The sequence below is a fragment of the Salmo trutta genome, chromosome 37, assembly GCF_901001165.1.
Source record: "Salmo trutta chromosome 37, fSalTru1.1, whole genome shotgun sequence".
Classification (NCBI taxonomy): domain Eukaryota; kingdom Metazoa; phylum Chordata; class Actinopteri; order Salmoniformes; family Salmonidae; genus Salmo; species Salmo trutta.
The window spans coordinates 31,761,404-31,787,508 of NC_042993.1; the positions used below are offsets into that span (position 1 = coordinate 31,761,404).

The 26,105-nt window shown below is 45.1% G+C and overlaps 1 protein-coding gene and 1 long non-coding RNA gene across 3 annotated transcripts in view; one reads left to right on the top strand and one right to left on the bottom strand.

The window, feature by feature from the left end:
• LOC115177377 (2-oxoisovalerate dehydrogenase subunit beta, mitochondrial-like) overlaps nucleotides 1–24,204 on the top strand; it is a 110,240-nt gene extending 86,036 nt beyond the window's left edge. Inside the window, exons 10-11 of the mRNA XM_029738096.1 lie at nucleotides 22,784–22,945; nucleotides 23,729–24,204. Of these exons, the coding sequence (XP_029593956.1) occupies nucleotides 22,784–22,924 (141 nt within the window). The 3' untranslated portion in view covers nucleotides 22,925–22,945; nucleotides 23,729–24,204. The remainder of the gene's footprint in view (nucleotides 1–22,783; nucleotides 22,946–23,728) is intronic.
• Nucleotides 567–2,005, bottom strand: LOC115177380 (uncharacterized). Of its 2 annotated transcripts, XR_003872395.1 has the most exons (6): nucleotides 1,971–2,005; nucleotides 1,478–1,592; nucleotides 1,399–1,440; nucleotides 1,078–1,119; nucleotides 957–1,040; nucleotides 567–630 (listed from the first exon to the last, which is right to left on the bottom strand). It is a non-coding gene; the product is annotated as an uncharacterized LOC115177380 (long non-coding RNA). The 2 variants fall into 2 exon arrangements; XR_003872394.1 differs by lacking the exon at nucleotides 1,971–2,005 and having other exon boundaries at nucleotides 1,478–1,650.
• Nucleotides 24,205–26,105: the final 1,901 nt, after the last annotated feature.

A 26,105-nucleotide genomic window follows, 5' to 3' on the forward strand; every position in this document is an offset into this window, starting at 1 on the left:
CCCCTCAAGAGCAGGGCACACACACACTCTCGTGGCCAAGTTCCCTTGGCAACGTGACCTCGCTGGCTCTGGAGGGCCCACTTGCAGCCTGTACAGATGGCCAAGGGTGGCGGTCAGTACTGCGACTCGCCGGACTGTGGTGACTCATCCGCTAATAACGGGGATGTGGCGCGGGTTCCACGCTGATAATGCGATGAAACGGAAAAAGCGCTAAAAATAGAGCTTTTAGTAGAAAGGTGCTGAGCTATCGGACCTGGGTCAAGCCTCTGGGAAATACAACAACAATGTATCCAGTGCTCTCAAGGGAACGACCAGAGAGGGAGACCTAATCCACTACTTAACAAGAGTCAACAGCAGAGAGGGAGACCTGCACCTCACCTCACCACCAGTCAACAGCAGAGAGGGAGACCTGCACCTCACCTCACCACCAGTCAACAGCAGAGAGGGAGACCTGCACCTCACCTCACCACCAGTCAACAGCAGAGAGGGAGACCTGCACCACACCTCACCACCAGTCAACAGCAGAGAGGGAGACCTGCACCACACCTCACCACCAGTCAACAGCAGAGAGGGAGACCTGCACCACACCTCACCACCAGTCAACAGCAGAGAGGGAGACCTGCACCTCACCTCACCACCAGTTAACAGCAGAGAGGGAGACCTGCACCTCACCTCACCACCAGTCAACAGCAGAGAGGGAGACCTGCACCTCACCTCACCACCAGTCAACAGCAGAGAGGGAGACCTGCACCTCACCACCAGTCAACAGCAGAGAGGGAGACCTGCACCTCACCTCACCACCAGTCAACAGCAGAGAGGGAGACCTGCACCACACCTCACCACCAGTCAACAGCAGAGAGGGAGACCTGCACCACACCTCACCACCAGTCAACAGCAGAGAGGGAGACCTGCACCTCACCACCAGTCAACAGCAGAGAGGAAGACCTGCACTACACCTCACCACCAGTCAACAGCAGAGAGGAAGACCTGCACCACACCTCACCACCAGTCAACAGCAGAGAGGGAGACCTGCACCACACCTCACCACCAGTCAACAGCAGAGAGGAAGACCCTCACCTCACCACCAGTCAACAGCAGAGAGGGAGACCTGCACCTCACCTCACCACCAGTCAACAGCAGAGAGGAAGACCTGCACCTCACCACCAGTCAACAGCAGAGAGGGAGACCTGCACCTCACCTCACCACCAGTCAACAGCAGAGAGGGAGACCTGCACCTCACCACCAGTCAACAGCAGAGAGGGAGACCTGCACCTCACCACCATTCAACAGCAGAGAGGAAGACCTGCACTACACCTCACCACCAGTCAACAGCAGAGAGGGAGACCTGCACCTCACCTCACCACCAGTCAACAGCAGAGAGGGAGACCTGCACCTCACCTCACCACCAGTCAACAGCAGAGAGGGAGACCTGCACCTCACCTCACCACCAGTCAACAGCAGAGAGGGAGACCTGCACCTCACCACCAGTCAACAGCAGAGAGGGAGACCTGCACCACACCTCACCACCAGTCAACAGCAGAGAGGAAGACCTGCACCACACTTCACCACCAGTCAACAGCAGAGAGGGAGACCTGCACCACACCTCACCACCAGTCAACAGCAGAGAGGAAGACCTGCACCACACCTCACCACCAGTCAACAGCAGAGAGGGAGACCTGCACCTCACCTCACCACCAGTCAACAGCAGAGAGGGAGACCTGCACCTCACCTCACCACCAGTCAGCAGCAGAGAGGGAGACCTGCACCTCACCTCACCACCAGTCAGCAGCAGAGAGGAAGACCTGCACCTCACCTCACCACCAGTCAACAGCAGAGAGGAAGACCTGCACCACACCTCACCACCAGTCAACAGCAGAGAGGGAGACCTGCACCTCACCTCACCACCAGTCAACAGCAGAGAGGAAGACCTGCACCACACCTCACCACCAGTCAACAGCAGAGAGGGAGACCTGCACCTCACCTCACCACCAGGGTCAAAGGCAAGACTCGGCCTGGAATATCCCATTCAGGGGCACATGGCGGGAATGAAGGCCTGGGATACTCATGGCTAATAGTCTGGTATGGGTTACTATTACAATTGACGAAGTACATGCTCAGCTGTCAGAGTCCAGGACTCAACTTTTCTTCAATTCTTTATGTGAAATATACTTTGAACAATGCGCAAATAGATTTTATTTGAAGTGACAGAGCTGAGAGTATGCCTTGATTTCCCCACCCTGGAGCTTGTTGTTTAATTTGGATTGTTGAAGAATAAATCATTTAAATCAGGCCGTCAGTAGGCTTATACCGAGGTTCAGATGTTTTGTCTTAGCAAATGTTCAACTGTTTTGTTATCTGGCTTTGAGGCATGTGCAAAACTCTTTCCACCCCTTTCCATGTGTTAGTGACTCCAAGAGTGGCTATACATAATGCTTTTGTCAATGTATTATGTCTGGACAGCAGCGTGAAACTGAAGGATAATCGGGTCAAAGCCAACTGCCTCAGAACAGTGTAAGCACGGTCCAATTATGGATTAGTTTGACTTCCTTCAAAATCTGGAACAGCGTCGTTAAGGGTTTGAAAGTTTCCATTCGGTGGATTAGCTGCACCTCACAAAAGGTGTTGTCATTGGCTGACCTCTACTCATATCAGTGCTTCTCTGCTGACTTACAATGGACCTCAGGGATACAAAGAGTGCCATGGTAAAGTTGAACAGCCTCTCCCATACTGCTGTGCATACAGCTTTGTGACAATTAACACATGGACCTCGCTGTGCTACATACAGTGCCAGTCAAAAGTATGGAATCATGTAGTAACAAAAAAAGTGTTAAACAAATCAAAATCGATTTTATATTTTGAGATTCTTCAAAGTAGCCACCCTTTGCCTTGATGACTGCTTTCCACCCTTGGCATTCTCTCAACCAGCTTTACGAGGTAGTCACCTGGAATGCATTTCAATTAACAGTTGTGCATTGTTAAAAGTTAAATTCCATAAATGTTCCTTCTTAATGCATTTGAGCCAATCAGTTTTGTTGTGACAAGGTAGGGGTAGTATACAGAAGATAGCCCTATTTGGTAAAATACCAAGTCCATCTTGTGGCAAGAACAGCTCAAATAAGCAAAGAGAAATGACAGTCCATCATTACTTTAACATTTACATTTAAGTCATTTAGCAGACGCTCTTATCCAGAGCGACTTACAAATTGGTGTATTCACCTTATGATATCCAGTGGAACAACCACTTTACAATAGTGCATCTAAATATTTTGGGGGGGGGTAGAAGGATTACTTTATTCTATCCCAGGTATTCCTTCAACAGGTGGGGTTTCAGGTGTCTCCGGAAGGTGGCGATTGACTCCGCTGTCCTGGCGTCGTGAGGGAGCTTGTTCCACCATAGGGGTGCCAGAGCAGCGAACAGTTTTGACTGGGCTGCGTGGGAACTGTGCTTCCTCAGAGGTAGGGGGGCCAGCAGGCCAGAGGTGGATGAGCGCAGTGCCCTCGTTTGGGTGTAGGGACTGATCAGAGCCTGAAGGTACGGAGGTGCCGTTCCCCTCACAGCTCCGTAGGCAAGCACCATGGTCTTGTAGCGGATGCGAGCTTCAACTGGGAGCCAGTGGAGAGAGCGGAGGAGCGGGGTGACGTGAGATAACTTGGGAAGGTTGAACGCCAGACGGGCTGCGGCGTTCTGGATGAGTTGTAGGGGTTTAATGGCACAGGCAGGGAGCCCAGCCAACAGCGAGTTGCAGTAATCCAGACGGGAGATGACAAGTGCCTGGATTAGGAACTGCGCCGCTTCCTGTGTGAGGCAGGGTCGTACTCTGCGAATGTTGTAGAGCATGAACCTACAGGATCGGGTCACCGCCTTGATGTTAGTGGAGAACGACAGGGTATTGTCCAGGGTCATGCCAAGGTTCTTAGCACTCTGGGAGGAGGACACAATGGAGTTGTCAACCGGGATGGCGAGATCATGGAACGGGCAGTCCTTCCCCGGGAGGGAAAGCAGCTCCGTCTTGCCGAGGTTCAGCTTGAGGTGGTGATCCGTAATCCACACTGATATGTCTGCCAATCTTCTCCTTTCCCCCTTCTGCCTGGTTATCAGAAGGGGGAAAGGAGAAGATTAATTGAGTGTCGTCTGCATAGCAATGATAGGAGAGACCATGTGAGGATATGACAGAGCCAAGTGACTTGGTGTATAGCGAGAATAGGAGAGGGCCTAGAACAGAGCCCTGGGGGACACCAGTGGTGAGAGCACGTGGTGCGGAGACAGATTCTCGCCACGCCACCTGGTAGGAGCGACCTGTCAGGTAGGACGCAATCCAAGCGTGGGCCGCGCCGGAGATGCCCAACTCGGAGAGGGTGGAGAGGAGGATCTGGTGGTTCACAGTATCAAAAGCAGCAGATAGGTCTAGAAGGATGATAGCAGAGGAGAGAGAGTTAGCTTTAGCAGTGCGGAGAGCCTCCGTGACACAGAGAAGAGCAGTCTCAGTTGAATGACCAGTCTTGAAACCTGACTGATTTGGATCAAGAAGGTCATTCTGAGAGAGATAGCAAGAGAGCTGGCCAAGGACGGCACGTTCAAGAGTTTTGGAGAGAAAAGAAAGAAGGGATACTGGTCTGTAGTTGTTGACATCGGAGGGATCGAGTGTAGGTTTTTTGAGAAGGGGTGCAACTCTCGCTCTCTTGAAGACGGAAGGGACGTAGCCAGCGGTCAAGGATGAGATGATGAGCGAGGTGAGGTAATGGAGAAGGTCTCCGGAAATGGTCTGGAGAAGAGAGGAGGGGATAGGGTCAAGCGGGCAGGTTGTTGGGCGGCCGGCCGTCACAAGACGCAAGATTTCATCTGGAGAGAGGGGGGAGAAAGAGGTCAAAGCACAGGGTAGGGCAGTGTGAGCAGGACCAGCGGTGTCGTTTGCCTTAACAAAGGAGGATCGGATGTCGTCGACCTTCTTTTCAAAATGGTTGACGAAGTCATCCGCAGAGAGGGAGGGAGGGGGGAGGGGGAGGAGGATTCAGGAGGGAGGCGAAGGTGGCGAAGAGCTTCCTAGGGTTAGAGGCAGATGCTTGGAATTTAGAGTGGTAGAAAGTGGCTTTAGCAGCAGAAACAGAAGAGGAAAATGTAGAGAGGAGGGAGTGAAAGGATGCCAGGTCCGCAGGGAGGCGAGTTTTCCTCCATTTCCGCTCGGCTGCCCGGAGCCCTGTTCTGTGAGCTCGCAATGAGTCGTCGAGCCACGGATCAGGAGGGGAGGACCGAGCCGGCCTGGAGGATAGGGGGCATAGAGAGTTGAAGGATGCAGAAAGGAGAGGAGGGTTGAGGAGGCAGAATCAGGGGATAGGTTGGAGAAGGTTTGAGCAGAGGGAAGAGATGATAGGATGGAAGAGGAGAGAGTAGCGGGAGAGAGAGAGCGAAGGTTGCGACGGCGCAATACCATCCGAGTAGGGGCAGAGTGAGAAGTGTTGGAGGAGAGCGAGAGGGAAAAGGATACAAGGTAGTGGTCGGAGACTTGGAGGGGAGTTGCAATGAGACATGAAGGTCAGTCAATACGGACCATTTCAAGAACTTTGAAAGTTTCTTCAAGTGCAGCCGCAAAAACCATGTGTTATTTCATAGTTTTGATGTCTTCACTATTATTCTACAATGTAGAAAATAGTATAAATAAAGGAAATCCCTTGAATGAGTTGGTGTCCTAACTTTTGACTGGTACTGTATAGTATTTATAGGCTAGTCCCCTGGGATTGGATCGTGCAGTAGAGGCTGTGCTTACGCCTCTGTTTCACGCTATAGTCTCTGTTTCACGCTATAGACGGAAGTACACTTAGGGATGAAGCGTTACTTGAGATACACAAGCAAAACTAGAGCATCCATGTGATTACATTTTTTTATTGAGTACCTACAGTTCATGCTGCGTCTCCCCAGTCACTGCAAACACCAATCCCAGATTAAAACTGGGTGGTTCGAGCCCTGAATGCTGATTGGCTGACAGCCATGCTATATCAGATTGTATACCACAGGTATGAAAAAAAACATATATTTACTTCTCTAATTAAGTTGGTAACCAGTTGATAAAACAATAGTTATGTTGTGCTTAAGAACAGCCCTTAGCTGTGGTATATACCACACCCCCTTGGGCCTTATTGCTTAATTATACACTGCCTTTGGTCCCGTAACCTTTGCTGTAGACCTACCACAGCTTTCAGACACGTTGGAATCATCCACACTGGTTGTTCTGCCGAGTTCCTTCCTTTATTTGTGTGTAATGGGAATGGCGCGGAGTCCAGCATCAACAACCAACCCAACGCTTATTGCTGAGTTGTGGTACTACTGGTCTGGGCCTCACATCAAAGATGGCCGTCTTCCATTCCGGCCCAGTTGGGGTTGGTCAAAGTTGAAAGCCTGCGTTTTTCGGACGTAATTGGCTTCCGAATCAGAAGCAGAACCCTTGTTTGCCTGTCAGGCCGTTTTAAAGAGTCCAGGACGCTCTTGAAAAAGAGATTTCAAATCCCAATGAGCCTTTCCTGGTTAAATAAAAAAGAAAGAAAGCTGGTTTGTTTCCTCAGGCGCTGTTTTCCTGCACCTTCTTCCACTGTAAAACCATGGCTGGATGCCTTCTGTCTCTCTCCCTCACAGGATACACCAATCGCCTTCAAAGGGATGTGTTTATGGAAGAGGCCTGTTAAGCTTCACACACACTGAGGAAAGTAAAATTGGATAGTATACAGGCTGTGGTAGAGTATGGACATGAGGTATTGCTCCAAGCTCCATGTTCTCCTCTTTGCCAGTTGATGGGTTGAATGGCCACAGCCTAGCATGAAACCCTCTTTGGGCAGTTTGGGTATTAATTCATCCATACTGGTCCGTCCTTTACCTGCAGAGGTAGATTTGAATCTAAATTGCAAGGAATTCCCCTAAATTTGGCCTTCAACAGGATGATCAGAGAATGTGATTCATTTTTCCTTCCAGGAAGTTGCTTAGTAAGTAATATATGTAAGTACCAGTACACAGGAAGTCTATAACTCCTCTAATCAGTCTCTGAAAGCTTCCAGTGTTGATGAACCCACTAACTGCGGCTGTCTTTGAACCCTCTGAAACCATTGTTCATAGGGGAACCATGGAAGCAAATAAACAAATACTTTTAAGATCAAAATGCATTTTCCAAGATGTCTTTAAAAAAAAAATGACCACACCATGTATTACTTGTAAACCCAGTAAAATAAGAACTCTGATAATAAAAAAAATCTATGTACTGCTGTCAACTTCAGAGCAGTGTTGAAATGGCCTATGTAAGACTGATAAAGGTACAGTTTAAACGGTGCTGAGAGACTATGCAGAGGAAAGTACCCCAGCAGTGAGATCTCACTGATGCTTTCTTATGTACTGCTCCACAGTAAATTGTCGTTCCCCCCCCAACATCAATCTAAACACAATACCCCATAATGACAAAGCAAAAACAGGTTTTTAGGAATGTTTGGAAATTTATAAAAAGTACTAAACTGAAATGTCTTATTTACATAAGTATTCAGACCCAATAGTATTCAGTATTCAGTCCTTGGTTGCAAAACTGCCTCTGGAAGCAACTTCAGCACAATAACTGTTCGTCGGGAGCTTCATGCAATAGGTTTCCATGGCCCAGCAGTACCACACAGCACACAAGCCTAAGATCATCATGCGTAATGCCTATTGTCGGCTGGAGTGGTGTAAAGCTCGCCCTCATTGGACTCTGGAGTAGTGGAAACGCATTCTCTGGAGTGATGAATCACTCTTCACCATATAGTAGTCCAACGGACAAATCTGGGTTTGGCGGATGCCAGGCAAACGCTACCTGCCCCAATGCACAGTGCCAACTGTAAAGTTTGGTGGAGGTGGAATAATGGTCTGGGGCTGTTTTTCATGATTTGGTAGTTCCAGTGAAGGGAAATCTTAACGCTACAGCATTCAATGACATTCGCGACAATTTTGTGCTTCCAACTTTGTGGCAACAGTTTGGGGAAGGCCCTTTCCTGTTTCAGCGTGACAATATCCCAGTTCACAGAGGGAGGTCCATACAGAAATGGTTAGTCAAGATGGGTGTGGAAGAATTTGACTGGCCTGTACAGAGCCCTAACCTCAACCCCATCAAACACCTTTGGGATTAATTGGAACGCCGACTGTGAGCCAGACCTAATCTCCCAACATCAGTGCCAGACCTCACTAATGCTCTTGTAGCTGAATAGAAGCAAGTCCCTGCAAAAAAGTTCCAACATCTAGTGGAAAGCCTTCCCAGAAGAGTGGAGGCTAATATAGCAGCAATGGGGGACCAACTCCATATTAATGCCCATGATTTTGGAATGAGATGTTTGATGAGCTGGTGTCCACATACCTTGGTAATGTACCATTAGCCCTATAAATAGGATGCCAAATTCATGATATTAATAATACACTTTTATGTTTGGATATTGTCTTGTATTTGAAGGATGGTTGATTGATTTCAAATGTAGTCTACAAGTTATTACTATGTTGGATTCATGCCTCCATCTCAACCAAAAATCAAAGTTGAAGAATAGGACTAAATCAAATCAAACTTTATTTGAAGTGCATTTACATTTTTGGTTGAGAAGGAGACATGAATCCAACATATCAATTATTAATTTGTAGACCAACTGTATATTGAATTGGGAACACAACCAAATATCACATTTTGAAGGAGTATCTTCTGCTTGGATTGGCCAATTTATTAGGTATACCAAACTAGTAGCGTCGGACACCCCTTTTCCCCCAGAACAGCCTGAATACTTTGGGGCATGAAAACGTTGTTCAATTGGTATCAAGGGACCTAACTTGTGCCAGGAAAACATTCCTCACACCATTACACCACTGCCACCAGCCTGTACCGTTGACACCAGGCATGACGGGGCCATGGACTCATGCTGCTTACGCCAAATCCTGACTCTGCATGACACAACAAGAACTGGGATTCGTCAGACCAGGCAACTTTTTTCCACTCCTCAATTGTCCAGTGTTGGTAACCGTGTGTCCACTGGAGCCTCTTCTCCATGTTTTTAGCTAATAGGAGTGGAAACCGGTGTGGTCATCTGTGATGAGGACTGACAAGTTGTGCGTTCCGAGATGCCTTCCTGCACACACCTGTTGTACTTCGCCGTTATTTTCTTGTTTGTGGTCCGCCTGTTAGCTTACACGATTCTTGCCATGCTCCTTCGACCTCTCATCAACGTGAAAAGCCCAGGAGGCCGGCTGTTTCTGAGATACTGGAACCGGTGCGCCTGGCACCGACGATCATACCACGCTCAAAGGCGCTTACGTCACTCGTTTGGCTCATTCTAATGTTCAATCAAACAGTAACTGAATGCCTCGATGCCAGTCTGCATGCTTTATATAGCAAGCCACGGCCACGTGACTCACTGTGTGTAGGAGCAAACCATTATCGTGAACGGGGTGGTGTATTAAATAAATATTGTGAATAACGTACGTACTATAAGACAATATCCAAAGGTAAAAGTGTATTGTTATTATTAGTATCATGAATTTTCCATCCTATTTATAGGGCTAATGGTTAGCGATTTCTAAACTTCCAAAGATGGATGAATGAGAGTTTACCTAGCTAACGTTGAAATGATGGTGTCCTTTGTTGGGCAAATCAGATGTCAATGTATGCTACATAAACCTAACCTTACTCCAAATTGACTTTCACATACAACTTGTGTAAGAAAAGTTAGCTGAGTTACTTTCAACTATTCAATGTTATTTTGGTTAGTCTACTCAAATGAGTATGGAAGCTGATCAATGTCTAAATGAGTTGACAGGGTAGCTCTGCTGAATGGAACACAGCTTGTGTATAAAGCTAAGCAGAGTACGTCGAGGTAGGTGTCTGGATGATAGACTTGTTCTCACTGAAGTGCATTGCCCCTTGTATACCAGTAGGAGTCACTGTTCAGTCAGGAATCGTTGGATTTTGCTTACACATTTTATTTCAATATACCTCTGTATTTAGGTTCATGAGGCATGACACTGAAACGATGTTGATTCAAACATACCATTTTGCTATCAACTGTCCCCGACTCAATCGCTCTGTCAACATTTTAAAACGTGAATTTATCCATGTATAATAGACACGCCCTATGTTTTGATAGAATTAACTATATGTACGCTACTGAGCTTGTTTGATGCTTTAAGCATTGTAATTAAAAATGAAGAGGCAAAAAATGACTAATGAGGGAGCCAGAGCTCAATATAGCCTAACTAGAAGAGAATCTGTTCCTGACCTCTCCTCCCGCTGCTGCTGGCCTTCCATTAAGCTCCTGAAGTTGCTGGTAAAAGGCTACACCAGCGGTCTGCAACCTTTTTCAATTTGGAGTGCATATTTATCATACCGTTTCTACTGATCTGCATACCAGTTATGATTTTTATATGCAAATTTTTTCGTGGAACAGTTTCAATTCATTAATAATAGTCTTCGTATCTCAAAATCAATGTCATGTCGTTAATCAAAATTCTAAATGAAAAATATACTTTTAGATTTGTAACTTTCTATTGCCATTGCCAATATGTAAAAATAGCAGCCTGCAGGTAGCCAATATCCAGTGGTGTAAAGTACTTAAAAGTATTTTTACTTTAGTCGTTTTTTAGGGTATCTGTATTTTTACTTTACTATTTTATATTTTTGACAACTTCTACATTTACTCCACTACTTTCCTAAAGAAAATGTACTTTTACTCCTTACATTTACCCTGACACCCAAAAGTACTCATTACATTTTTAATGCTTAGCAGGACAGGAAAATTGTCTTATTCACGCACATATCAAGAGAACATCCCTGGTCATCCCTACAGCCTCTGATCTGGCAGACTCACTAAACACAAATGCTTTGTTTGTGAATTATGTCTGCGTGTTGCACTGTGACCCTGGCTAGCCGTTAAAAAAAAAAAGTTTTTTTTTTAATTGTCTTGTTTGCTTAATATAAGATATTTTAAATTATTTATACTTTTACTTTTGATACTTAAGTACATTTAATACCAAATACTTTTAGACTTTTACTCAAGTAGTATTTTACTGGGTGACTTTTTTACTTGAGTCATTTTATTTTAAGGTATCTTTACTTTTAGTATGGAAATTGGATATTTTTTCCACTACTGCCAATATCCTGATAAAAATAAATATCCTATAAATCATATTGGCTACACATGGGCCTGTGTAGCCAACTATTAACTTGGTCCAGCCCGAAGCTTGTGCTAGCAAACTTACAACATTATATAAAATGTTCTGGGTGCTCAGTTTCCCATGCCAGTGAGCTCCAGACACACAGCTGTAGGCTATTTGCGTAAGGGATAAGAAGTAATCGGGTAGGCCTATTTTATGAAGTTTCCATCGATCAGAGCATGACATTTTCTTCCCCTTTCATGCTGAGTGGTTATCGAAAGGGAGAGAGCTGGAAAGATTTTTCAAATAGGCTGTGTTGAGGAACAACTATCATTTTCAATGGATGTAAAAACAGACTTTGTTTACTTGCTGTTAGAGGCGAAGAAAAAAATACTTTGAGAAGCCTCACAGTGATGGTGAGTTAAGACAATCAGAAATGGTATCAGATCCCCAGATCTGGGCACATTTATAGGCCTACATTTGCTCGCAGGCAAGGTAGCCTAGGCCTACTTCTATACGTAGTCAGGTGCGTTTCCTTTCTCAAGATTGACAGGAGCGCACCAAACAAAAGACAATTAATAAATTGACAATCAAAGACAGTTTTTTTTTTTTGTGCAAATTTATAAAAAATACAACTGAAATATGACATTTTCATAAGTATTCACACCCTTACTCAGTACTTTGTTGAAGCAGCTTTGGCAGCGATTACAGCCTTGAGCCTTCTTGGGTATAATGCTACAAGCTTGGCACACCTGCATTTGGGGAGTTTCTCCCATTCTTCCCTGCAGATCCTCTCAAGCTCTGTCAAGTTGGATATGGAGCGTCACTGCACAGCTATTTTCAGGTCTCTCCAGAAATGTTTGATCGGGTTCAAGTCTGGGCCACTCAAGGGCATTGTTATTGACTGTTTGTTTATCCCATGTGTAACTCTGTGTTGTTTTTGTCGCACTGCTTTGCTTTATCTTGGCCAGGTCGCAGTTGTAAATGAGAACTTGTTCTCAACTGGCCTATCTGGTTAAATAAAGGTGAAAAAAAAAAACTTGTCTCAAGGACAGAGACGTCCCGAAGCCACTCCTGCGTTGTCTTGGCTGTGTGCATAGGGTCGTTGTTCTGACCGCTCTGGAGCAGGTTTTCATCAAGGTACTCTGTACTTTGCTCCGTTCATCTTTGCCTCGATCCTTGCTAGTCTCCCAGTCCCTGCCACTGAAAAACATCCCCACAGCATGATGCTGCCACCACCATGCTTCACCGTAGGGATGGTGCCAGGTTTCCTCCAGACGTGACGCTTGGCATACAGTTCAATCTTGGTTTCATCAGACCATAAAATCTTGTTTCTCATGGTCAGAATCTTTGGGTGCCTTTTGGCAAACTTCAAGCTGGTTCTCATGTGCCTTTTTCTTTACTGAGGAGTGGCTTCCGTTCACCGGACGTGCTACCTGTCCCAGACCTGCTGTCCCAGACCTGCTGGAACCCTGACATATTCACCGGACGTGCTACCTGTCCCAGACCTGCTGTTTTCAACTCTCTAGAGACAGCAGGAGCGGTAGAGATACTCTCAAAGATCGGCTATGAAAAAGCCAACTGACACTTACTCTTGTGTTACTGACTTGTTGCACCCTCGACAACTACTATGATTATTATTATTATTTGACCATGCTGGTCATTTATGAACATTTGAACATCTTGGCCATGTGCTGTTATAATCTCCACCCGGCACAGCCAGAAGAGGACTGGCCACCCCTCATAGCCTGGTTCCTCTCTAGGTTTCTTCCTAGGTTTTGGCCTTTCTAGGGAGTTTTTCCTAGCCACCGTGCTTCTACACCTGCATTGCTTGCTGTTTGGGGTTTTAGGCTGGGTTTCTGTACAGCACTTTGAGATATCAGCTGATGTAAGAAGGGCTATATAAATAAATTTGATTTGATTTGATTCCGTCTGGCCACTCTACCATAAAGGCCTGACTGGGGGAGTGCTGCAGAGATGGTTGTCTTTCTGGAAGGTTCTCCCATCTCCACTGAGGAACTCTAGAGCTCTGTCAGAGTGACCATCGGGTTCTTGGTCACCTCCCTGACCAAGCCCCATCTCCCCCGATTGCTCAGTTTGGCCTGCCAGCTCTAGGAAGAGTCTTGGTGGTTCCAAACTTCTTCCATTTAAGAATGATGGAGGCCACTGTGTTCTTTTGGACCTTCAATGCTGCAGAAATAATTTGGTAGCCTTCCCCAAATCTGTGCCACAACACAATCCTGTCTCTGAGCTCTACGGACAATTCCTTCGACCTCATGTTTTGGTTTTTGCTCCAATCAAGTTGTAGAAACATCTCAAGGATGATCAATGGAAACCAGATCCACCTGAGCTCAATGTCGAGTCTCATGTTAAAGGGTCAGAATGCTTATGTAGATAAGGTATTTCTGTTTTTTATATTTAATAAATGTGCAAAGATTTCTAAAAACCTGTTTTCGCTTTTCTCTATGGGGTATTGTGTTTAGATTGCTGAGGATTTTTTATTTATTTTATCCATTTAGAATAAGGCTGTAAAGTAACAAAATGTGGAAAAAGTCGAGGGGTCTGAATACTTTCCAAAGGCACTATATTTGTGACTGCTCGACTAATCTTGGTTGACCAACAGCCTATCAACCAAACAATCGACCAGTCGACTAACTAGGGTCAGTCCTAAAAATGTCCAAAGTTCATATGAAATTCAACATCATTTCAACCACCCAATTGAATATAGGATGAAAAAGATTTTTTTATGTTTCTACATGGAACTTTCAATGCAATTTCAACATACATAGTTCTGATGATAATGTTGAAATTAGATTCATGTAACCTGACTAACAGGTTAAGTCAATGTATTTAAGTGAAAGTTTTACCCTAATGTCAATGTTTACAACGCTGGTTCAAATTAGATCAAAACAACTGGTTCATTACTTATTTCAAATCCAATGTATTTTCCACGTTGATTCCAAGTCACAATACGGATTCAGCTACTGTGTGCCCAGAGGGCAGTGTGTGATTTGTCATTGTTGGCAGTCCCGTTTGGTAATATTGGAATTACTCAATCTGTGGCTGTCGCTGACAAACTTTTTCTGTGTGACAGGAGACAAAATGCGCAACTGCAAATCTAAACCCCCGCCGGTTGGTATTTTTACATTTTTCTATATTGCCTCCTCGAGAGATGCAGTCCGTAGTTTATTCTGCCATTTTGTCATATTTATATGCAGACATTTAAGTCAGATTGCGTATAATGATGTGTTTTCTCCAAAGATAAACAGCGATTTGATTGAAATCGGAGTTCTGTGGCACATCACCATTTAGCTGTGGTGACGAGCAACCAGACTACTTTCTTCCTGCTTCCAGTATGTGTATTTAGAGGAGATTACAGTTAGGAATCTTACAGGAAAAAGCCTTTAGTACTGTCTTTCTGTCTCCCTGTGGATCATAGACTGTCTCATGAGACGTTCTCCCTTAATGCTGTGCACTCTAGAGACACGGATGTTCCTCTATCATGACAGTACATTGGGAGAGATGGCCTATGCTACATGTTTCCGTTCTTTCAAAAAGTCTGACAGGATTTATTACACTTCTGATGTAACTCTACAAAAATGCAGGCCTGACCAGACTCATCTTATTTGTTTTAAGCTTTATCTTCATGATTAAGTGTCCTGTCAATCTGTCACTGAAGTCCACTGTAGGCCCCCTCCAGCTGCCACACAAGTGTCTGCCTGTTAACACTCCTAGCCCCCATGACCAGGAATAACTAACCACTGAGCAACATGGCAAGGAAACCTAGTCAAAGAATATAATTAGTCATCGCAGCTCAGATGTTTTTATTTTCCTTAGCCACTGCCAGACATTGTGAGCGTCCTTTCTGAGAGTTCTGCATCAAGAAAATCATCCACCTTCCAAGTGTTGAAGAGCTATAAAAGCTCTTTAGGACTGTGAAAACTAATTTTCTGCTTATAAGACTTTGACCTTAGAGGCTAAATTGATTCAAGTTCTTGCCTCAACTAGGTGCAATAGGGGAATAGAGATATTTGACTATAGAATATGTGGACTTATTGTCTTATACATACAATGCATCATGTCCAGTCTCCCAGCTCTACCCTAGACTGTTGGAGAGGACAGAAGGAATTCCCCACGGAAACGGTTTGGCCCACTTGGCCATGGAGGGGCAGGCGGGGTGGGGTTGGGTTGGATGGGGAGGGGATGCTGGCTGGCACTAACTGCGGGCATCCTTTAAAGCTAATCACCACTAATTAGCGAGGCAGAGCGGGGCTGCCTGTTGTGGGCTGAGTAATGACACCCCCAACCCCCTTTTGATACACTACATTGGGCCATGAGCCATACACATGAGCCCATCACTTTCCCTGCACGCTGTAAACCTGTAAAAAAAAAAAAAAAACAGCTTGTAACACTGATGTATGACCTTTGTTGTACCACTGTGGTAATAATGTATACTGCATATGTATTCCCGTCTCGTGGTACAGTAAACCCTAATGACCCAGAGGACCATTTTGTCCGTCTGCTAATTCCTTTTTAACATATCAAAGCAACCTGAGACATGCCGCTGCTGGCAATGCTAAAGCTGTATCTGTAAATTAGACCCGGCGGGCCTGGCATGATACTGGGGACGTGGAGCCGACGCGTATCTACAGGCTCTCTGTTGTTTTTACAGCCCATGAAATAAGGAGACACACAAAGGCTTTCTCATGGAGTCTGACTTCCTTCTGAACCCTGCCAGATGTTTTGGAGGAGATGAAAAACATATTACTGCAGAAACATGCAAATACAACACAATGTCCACAGAGTAGGGCTAGCCTTAGTTTAGCTAGGTGTCTGCAGAATCTGTTCTAAAAGCTAAATGACTCCCTACTCGTCTTTGTCTCAGTTTTCAAGTTTGTGACTGATTTTGTCTTGTGTATGTTTGATTGGGTGGGCTGTGAGCACACATCACATTGTAAGAGGGGTGTGTGAATGTGTGGTGTGTCTGTCTGTGTGTGTGAATGCTAGTTACTAAGACCCTATGGTTAATTTGGCTCAGCGATGGCTCTTCTCTCCTGTGGAGGCTATTGGCCCCTCCATTGCTTTTAGATGCTGTGGGAGGAGGTCAAAAGCCAATAGAGACATGAGCGATGGCTTGTTTTCCAGCGCTGCCAAAACACAAGCTGTGCGTTGGCTAGCTCTGAGCTGTGATTTTAAATAAGCCATTTGTCTCCAACTTTTAAGGGTGGTGGTAGTGAATTCACTGAAGCTGTTGGCAATGTTCCAGTGAAGCATTTCCAGTGTTACTGTGGCTACAGCCATGAGTGAAACTGATTCCACTCCACTGTCTCGCTGTCAAGCACTAGAGCAGGGGCCTGGAGTTTTACCTGGTATTTGGTATTTTATTAGGATCCCCATTAGCTGTTGCAAAAGCAGCAGCCACTCTTCCTGGGGTCCACACTAAACATGAAACATGACATAATACAGAACATTAATAGACAATCACACAACTACATACATTTCTTTTGAAAGGCAAACGTAACCTACATATCAGTGCATACACAAACTGTCTAGGTCAAATAGGGGAGAGGCGGTGTGCCGTGAGGTGTTGCTTTATCTGTTTTTTGAAACCATTTTTGCTGGGCTCTGTTCCGGGCCAGCTGCAGCTTAACTACAGTTGAAGTTGGAAGTTTACATACGCTTAGGTTGGAGTCATTTAAAACTCGTTTTTCAACCACTCCACAAATTTCTTGTTAACAAACTATAGTTTTGGCAAGTTGGTTAGGACATCTACTTTGTGCATGACACAAGAAATTTTTGTTTACAGACTATTTCACTGTATCACAATTCCAGTGGGTCAGAAGTTTACATACACTAAGTTGACTGTGCCTTTAAACAGCTTTGACAATTCCAGAAAATGATGTCATGGCTTTAGAAGCTTCTGATAGACTAATTGACATCATTTGAGTCAATTGGAGGTGTACCTGTGGATGTATTTCTAGGCCTACCTTCAAACTCAGTGCCTCTTTGCTTGACATCATGGAGAAATCAAACAAAATCAGCCAGGACCCCAGAAAAACAATTGAAGACCTCCGCAAGTCTGGTTCATCCTTGGGAGCAATTTCCAAATGCCTGAAGGTACCATGTTCATCTGTACAAACAATAGTACGCAAGTATAAACACCATGGGACCACGCAGCCATCATACCGCTCAGGAAGATGAACGTACTTTTTTGTGCGAAAAGTGCAAATCAATCCCAGAACAACAGCAAAGGATCTTGTGAAGATCCCAGACGGAAACATGTACAAAAGTATCTATATCCACAGTAAAACGAGTCCTATATTGACATAACCTGAAAGGCCGCTCAGCAAGGAAGAAGCCACTGCTCCAAAACCGCCATAAAAAAGCCAGACTACAGTTTCCAACTGCACATGGAGACAAAAGTCGTACTTTTTGGAGAAATGTCCTCTGGTCTAATGAAACAAAAATAGAACTGTTTGGCCATAATGACCAGCGTTATGTTTGGAGGAAAACGGGGGAGACTTAAAAGCCGAAGAACACCATCCCAACCATGAAGCATGGGGGTGGCAGCATCATGTTTTGGGGGTGCTTTGCTGCGGCAGGGACTGGTGCACTATAAAAAATATAGATGGCATCATGAGGAAGAAAAATTATGTGGATATATTGAAGCAACATCTCAAGACATCAGTCAGGAAGTTAAAGCTTGGTCGCAAATGGGTCTTCCAAATGGACAATGGCCCCAAGCATACTTCCAAAGTTGTGGCAAAATGGCTTAAGGACAACAAAGTCAAGGTATTGGAGTGGCCATCACAAAGCCCTGACCTCAATCCTATAGAACATTTGTGGGCAGAACTGAAAGGCGTGTGCAAGCAATGAGGCCTACAAACCTGACTCCGTTACACCAGCTCTGTCAGGAGGAATGGGCCAAAATTCACCCAACTTATTGTGGGAAGCTTGTGGAAGGCTACCTGAAATGTTTGACCCAAGTTAAACAATTTTAAAGGCAATGCTACCAAATACTAATTGAGTGTATGTAAACTTCTGACCCACTGGGAATGTGATGAAAGAAATAAAAGCTGAAATAAATCTCTACTATTATTCTGACATTTCACATTCTTAAAATAAAGTGGTGATCCTAACTGACCTAAGACAGGGCATTTTTACTGGCATTAAATGTCAGGAATTGTGAAAAACTGAGTTTAAATGTATTTGTTTAAGGTGTATGTAAACTTCTGACTTAAACTGTAGGTCTTTCCTTGCAGCAATGGACCACACGACTGGACAATAATCAAGATTTGACAAAACTAGAGCCTGCAGAACTTGCTTTTTGGAGTGTGGTGTCAAGAAAACAGACCATCTCTTTATTACGGACAGACCTCTCCCCATCTTTATGTTTTGACCATGACAGTTTACAATCTAAGGTAACGCCAAGATATTTGGTCTCCTCAACTTGTTCAACAGCCACACAATTCATTACCAGATTCAGCTGAGGTCTAGAACATAGGGAATGTGATCAAGAAAAACTCTGGCCTTATGTGTGTACCGCAAAGTCAGATAAACAGTTGCATTTACTGGGCCATGTTTAGGCACAAGAGGGATAGAAACCTAGTAAAACGGGGACGTACTTTTTGACCTTGTCTGACTGGAAGTACTTTCGGATTTCCCCCTTGCTACGTTTTTCCAGCGTACAGTGAGGGGAAAAAAGTATTTGATCCCCTGCTGATTTTGTACGTTTGCCCACTGACAAAGAAATTATTAGTCTATAATTTTTATGGTAGGTTTATTTGAACAGTGAGAGACAGAATAACAACAAAAAAATCCTGAAAAACGCATGTCAAAAATGTTATAAATTTGATTTGCATTTTAATGAGGGAAATAAGTATTTGACCCCCTCTGCAAAACATGACTTAGTACTTGGTGGCAAAACCCTTGTTGGCAATCAGAGGTCAGACGTTTCTTGTAGTTGGCCACCAGGTTTGCACACATCTCAGGAGGGATTTTGTCCCACTCCTCTTTGCAGATCTTCTCCAAGTCATTAAGGTTTCGAGGCTGACGTTTGGCAACTCAAACCTTCAGCTCCCTCAAATCAAATGTATTTATATAGCCCTTTTTACATCAGCTGATATCTCAAAGTGCTGTACAGAAACCCAGCCTAAAACCCCAAACAGCAAGCAGTGCCGGGTGGAGATTATAACAGCACATGGCCAAGATGTTCAAATGTTCATAAATGACCAGCATGGTCAAATAATAATAATCATAGTAGTTGTCGAGGGTGCAACAAGTCAGTAACACAAGAGTAAGTGTCAGTTGGCTTTTTCATAGCCAATCTTTGAGAGTATCTCTACCGCTCCTGCTGTCTCTAGAGAGTTGAAAACAGCAGGTCTGGGAATGGTAGCACGTCCAGTGAACAGGTCAGGGTTCCAGCAGGTCTGGGACAGGTAGCACGTCCAGTAAACAGGTCAGGGTTCCATAGCTGCAGGCAGAACAGTTGGAACTGGAGCAGCAGCACGGCCAGGTGAACTGGGGACAGCAAGGAGTCATCAAGCCAGGTAGTCCTGAGGCATGGTCCTAGGGCTCAGGTCCTCCCAGAGAGAGAGGGAAAGAGAGAGTTAGAGAGAGCATATTTAAATTCACACAGGACACCGGAAAATACAAGAGAAATACTCCAGATGTGACAGACTGACCCTAGCCCCCCGACACAAACTACTGCAGCATAAATACTGGAGGCTGAGACAGAAGGGGTCAGGAGACACTGTGGCCCCATCCGACGAAACCCCCGGACAGGGCCAAACAGGTAGGATATAACCCCACCCACTTTGCCAAAGCACAGCCCCCACACCACTGGAGGGATATCTCCAACCACCAACATATCATCCCGGGACAAGGCCGAGTATAGCCCACAAAGATCTCTGCCACGGCACAGCCCAAGGGGGGGCGCCAACCCAGACAGGAAGACCACATCAGTGACTCAACCCACTCAAGTGACGCACCCCTCCCAGGGACGGCATGGAAGAACACCAGTAAGCCAGTGACTCAGCCCCTGTAATAGGGGTAGAGGCAGAGAATCCCAGTGGAAAGAGGGGAAACCCCCCAGGCAGAGACAGCAAGGGCGGTTCGTTGCTCCAGCCTTTCCGTTCACCTTCACACCCCTGGGCCAGACTACACTTAATCATAGGACCTACTGAAGAGATGTGTCTTCAGTAAAGACTTAAAAGGTTGAGACTGAGTCTGCGTCTCTCACATGGGTAGGCAGACTATTCCATAAAAATTGAGCTCTATAGGAGAAAGCCCTGCCTCCAGCTGTTTGCTTAGAAATTCTAGGAACAATTAGGAGGCCCGAGTCTTGTGACCGTAGCGTACGTGTAGGTATGTACGGCAGGACCAAATCGGAAAGATAGGATAGGAGCAAGCCCATGTAATGCTTTGTAGGTTAGCAGTAAAACCTTGAAATCAGCCCTTGCCTTAACAGGAAGCCAGTGTAGGGAGGCTAGCACTGGAGTAATATGATCAAATTTTTTGGTTCTAGTCAGGATTCTAGGAGCCGTATTTAGCACTAACTGAAGTTTTTTTTTGTGCTTTATCCGGGTAGCCGGAAAGTAGAGCATTGCAGTAGTCCAACCTAGAAGTAACAAAGGCATGGATACATTTTTCTGCATAATTTTTGACAGAAAGTTTCTGATTTTTGCAATGTTACGTAGATGGAAAAAAGCTGTCCTTGAAACAGTCTTGATATGTTCTTCAAAAGAGAGATCAGGGTCCAGAGTAACGCCGAGGTCCTTCAGTTTTATTTGAGACGACTGTACAACCATCCAGATTAATTGTCAGATTCAACAGAAGATCTCTTTGTTTCTTGGGACCTAGAACAATCATCTCTGTTTTGTCCGAGTTTAGAAGTAGAAAGTTTGCAGCCATCCACTTCCTTATGTCTGAAACACAGGCTTCTAGCGAGGGCAATTTTGGGGCATCACCATGTTTCATTGAAATGTACAGCTGTGTGTCATCCGCATAGCAGTGAAATTTAACATTATGTTTTCGAATGACATCCCCAAGAGGTAAAATATATAGTGAAAACAATAGTGGTCCTAAAACGGAACCTTGAGGAACACCGAAATGTACAGTTGATTTGTCAGAGGACAAACCATTCACAGAGACAAACTGATATCTTTCCGACAGATAAGATCTAAACCAGGCCAGAACTTGTCCATGTAGACCAATTTGGGTTTCCAATCTCTCCAAAAGAATGTGGTGATCGATGGTATCAAAAGCAGCACTAAGATCTAGGAGCACAAGGACAGATGCAGAGCCTCGGTCTGACGTCATTAAAAGGTCATTTACCACCACAAGTGCAGTCTCAGTGCTATGATGGGGTCTAAAACCAGACTGAAGCATTTCGTATACATTGTTTGGCTGTGTGTTTTGGGTCATTGTCATGCTGGAATACCCATCCACGACCCATTTTCAATGCCCTGGCTGAGGGAAGAGGTTCTCACCCAAGATTTGACGGTGCATGGCCCCGTCCATCGTCCCTTTGATGCGGTGAAGTTGTCCTGTCCCCTTAGCAGAAAAACACCCCCCAAAGCATAATGTTTCCACCTCCATGTTTGACGGTGGGGATGGTGTTCTTGGGGTCATAGGCAGCATTCCTCCTCCTCCAAACACGGCGAGTTGAGTTGATGCCAAAGAGCTCCATTTTGGTCTCATCTGACCACAACACTTTCACCCAGTTGTCCTCTGAATCATTGAGATGTTCATTGGCAAACTTCAGACGGGCATGTATATGTGCTTTCTTGAGCAGGGGGACATTGCGGGCGCTGCAGGATTTCAGTCCTTCACGGCATAGTGTGTTACCAATTGTTTTCTTGGTGACTATGGTCCCAGCTGCCTTGAGATCATTGACAAGATCCTCCCGTGTAGTTCTGGGCTGATTCCTCACCGTTCTCATGATCATTGCAACTCCACGAGGTGAGTTCTTGCATGGAGCCCCAGGCCGAGGGAGATTGACAGTTCTTTTGTTTCTTCCATTTGCGAATAATCGCACCAAATGTTGTCACCTTCTCACCAAGCTGCTTGGCGATGGTCTTGTAGCCCATTCCAGCCTTGTGTAGGTCTACAATCTTGTCCCTGACATCCTTGGAGAGCTCTTTGGTCTTGGCCATGGTGGAGAGTTTGGAATCTGATTGATTGCTTCTGTGGACAGGTGTCTTTTATACAAGTAACAAGCTGAGATTAGGAGCACTCATTTAGTGTGCTCCTAATCTCAGCTCGTTACCTGTATAAAAGACACCTGGGAGCCAGAAATCTTTCTGATTGAGAGGGGGTCAAATACTTATTTCCCTCAATAAAATGCAAATCAATTTATAACATTTTTGACATGCGTTTTTCTGGATTGTTTTTGTTGTTATTCTGTCTCTCACTGTTCAAATAAACCTACCATTAAAATTATAGACTGATCATTTCTTTGTCAGTGGGCAAACGTACAAAATCAGCAGGGGATCAAATACTTTTTTCCCTCACTGTATGCCCTATTGAACACACATTGTTGCAATTACCCAAACACCTGCAGAGCTTGTTGTCCAGGGATGAGGGATGTAGAGGGATGTAATATGAGTGCTGAGAGAGAGTGAAACTGACCACGTACCCGTTGTGTGTCCACAGGAGGAGTGCTTCCTCAACCTAGAGGCGCCCATCGCTAGAGTCTGCGGCTACGACACTCCCTTTCCCCACATCTTCGAACCCTTCTACATCCCAGACAAGTGGAAATGCTTTGATGCTATCAAGAAGTTGATCAGCTACTGATCTCCAACTACTGATCCCCAGGTGAGTACCACGTTGGAAGTTTGTCTGTCCTCTGGGGTTTGTAGTTTTTAACTGTGCAGCTTTTTGAACCCCCCCCCCCCCCCCCCCGCCAAAAATAAATCTGATCAAAAATCAAGACCATATGTTCGCCTCCAACCACTTTTTAACATGGATTGATAAAGAACAATGAAGATTATATCAGAAGCCTTATCAGGTATGCGTTCAGGAGTCGCAATATTCTAGAACGTTGCCAATAGAAATGTATTTTGTAGAGCTGACATGATTCCATATTTGACATGACTGAGGAACACGCCTGTTCTGCATGTTATATTTCTATCGGAAATATCAAACATTACACCCCACTGAACACAATCCTGATCTCTGTGCTCCTTGCAATTGTCCTCAAACATCGCACTATGGCTGACTGACAACCCATCTAGATTTAATGATTATGGTTCATGTCTCCAATTTAACTTGTGTAGCTCCATGCTGTTATTTTATAGTTTGTGTATAGCAAATGATTATCTTTACTTGTGGCAGAATTTATGAGTAATTCACTTTGAAATGGAGAGCGCTGTTGTCATTCGCCTCGATCGGCTGTGTTTAATCCTTTTTTTAATTGCCTGTGTCGTTTTGAGCACCATGTTGTAAAAACGAGCCTGGAAAGAAGTCAATAAAGGGATGGTAAATTGAATTCTACAGGAGTCAACCCCCGCTTTTCTTTCACTCTCTCTCCCTCTGCTATGTCAAGTAAGATATCTGGACTGACGTACTGAACCTTTCTCTTCTCATTATTCTTCCCAGAGCCACCTCTCGGAGGACCTAGACTCCGAGCTCTCTCTCGCCATTGTTCTCACCAATGGACATCATGCAGAAAAATACACTTTGCCGGCCATCCAATCAGGAAGCAGCATCCAGACGGAGCTCTTGGCCCTCCCTGTGCAAGCACAGACTGTTACTTCTGGTTTAGTGAACGTTTTCTGTAAATGGGGAATAGGTGTCCTCTTGGTCGTCTCTCGTACGTTTTCTAGCTTCCATGGTAAATCAGATCCACACAGACAGTTTCACAAAGACTAGTGTGAGTACCAGTAATTGTTATTCTATAGGAACTCTGACTGTTAGAATAGTTGAATGTGTGTCTGCCTCAGTCTTCCCCGTTTAATTTTAATCTTTGAATGACTCTTTGCCTTTCTAATCTTAGTTTTGTTTGACATCAAGTTGACTGTACTAAAAATAATGGACCTGTGGTTTTTTATGAAAATAAAAGTAATTGACCTTCGGCCGCATTATATTTGACAGTTCTTTAAAGGGGCAATCTGAAGTAACTACATCCATTTTTTTTACTTAGAAATTAATGATATGTACCCATTTGATTCTTGAAGAATATATCATATGAGACATTTATGAGTTCAACTGTCATAACCCATCAAAACCCACAGTACAAGCTTATTTTACTCCAATGTTTGTAAACACAGTCAATGTAAACAAACACTGTATAGACTCAACATGGTTACTACAATTTTTTTTATAATGGATGGTCAGTCCATCTGGGTTGTGCTCATTAGGGCAAAGTCCAAATAGTCCCTCCTGTTTCAATCCACGTTCTTACACTTGGTGCCTAATGAACACGACCCTGATAAATGATAGTAAACATGAGTGCGGCGGATTGAACACAGAAAAGGATGACGGAATCAGGTCCTGGGACAAAGTGTGTGTCACCACATGTTCTCTCCAATGCCTTCAAGTACCCTATAAATCACCCTCTGATGTCCCAACCCTCCAGCCAGATGCACACATGAAAAGAGACCTTAAAAAGGCTCCTAGGGCGCGTAGACAGCCTGATCCACTTTAATCAACATACCACAGCTCAGACCCTGAGACTAGAGATGAGCTTTAATGGGGCTTGAAGGAGGCCTATGTGATTTTGAAGGTGGAACAGTCTCACAGATGGAGCTAGGCATCGTTATTACGGTATCTAAACTCAGCAAAAAAGAAATGTCCCTTTTTCAGGACGCTGTCTTTCAAAGATAATTCGTAAAATCCAAATAACTTCACAGATCTTCATTGTAAAGGGTTTAAACACTGTTTCCCATGCTTGTTCAATGAACCATAAGCAATTAATGAACATGCACCTGTGGAACGGTTAAGACACTAACAGCTTGCAGATGGTAGGCAATTAAGGTCACAGTTATGAAAACTTAGGATACTAAAGAGGCCTTTCTTCTGACTATGAAAAACACCAAAAGAAAGATGCCCAGGGTCCCTGCTCATCTGCGTGAACGTGCCTTAGGCATGCTGCAAGGAGGCATGAGGACTGCAGATGTGGCCAGGGCAACAGGGAGACAGGACGGACAGCTGATCATCCTCGCAGTGGCAGACCACGTATAACAACACCTGGGGTAACAGGATCGGTACATCTGAACATCACACCTGCGGGACAGGTACAAGATGGCAACAACAACTGCCCGAGTTACACTGGGAACGCACAATCCCTCCATCAGTGCTCAGACTGTCCGCAATAGGCTGAGAGGGGCTGGACTGAGGGCTTGTAGGCCTGTTGTAAGGCAGGTCCTCACCAGACATCACCGGCAATAACGTCGCCTATGGGCACAAACCCACCGTCGCTGATGAGTCGCGGTTTTGTCTCACTAGGGGTGATGGCCAGATTCGCGTTTATCGTTGAAGGAATGAGCGTTACACCGACGCCTGTACTCTGGAGCGGGATCGATTTGGAGGTGGAGGGTCCGTCATGGTCTGGGGTGGTGTGTCACAGCATCATCGGACTGAGCTTGTTGTCATTGCAGGCAATCTCAACACTGTGCGTTACAGGGAAGACATCCTCCTCCCTCATGTGGTACCCTTCCTGCAGGCTCATCCTGACATTGACCCTCCAGCATGACAGTGCCACCAGCCATACTGCTCGTTCTGTGCGTGACTTCCTGCAAGACAGGAATGTCAGTGTTCTGCCATGGCCAGCGAAGAGCCTGGATCTCAATCCCTTTGACCACGTCTGGGACATGTTGGATCGGAGGGTGAGGGCTAGGGCCATTCCCCCCCAGAAATGTCCGGGAACTTGCAGGTGCCTAGGTGGAAGAGTGGGGTAACATCTCACAGCAAGCACTGGCAAATCTGGTGCGGTCCATGAGGAGGAGATGCACTGCAGTACATAAGGCAGCTGGTG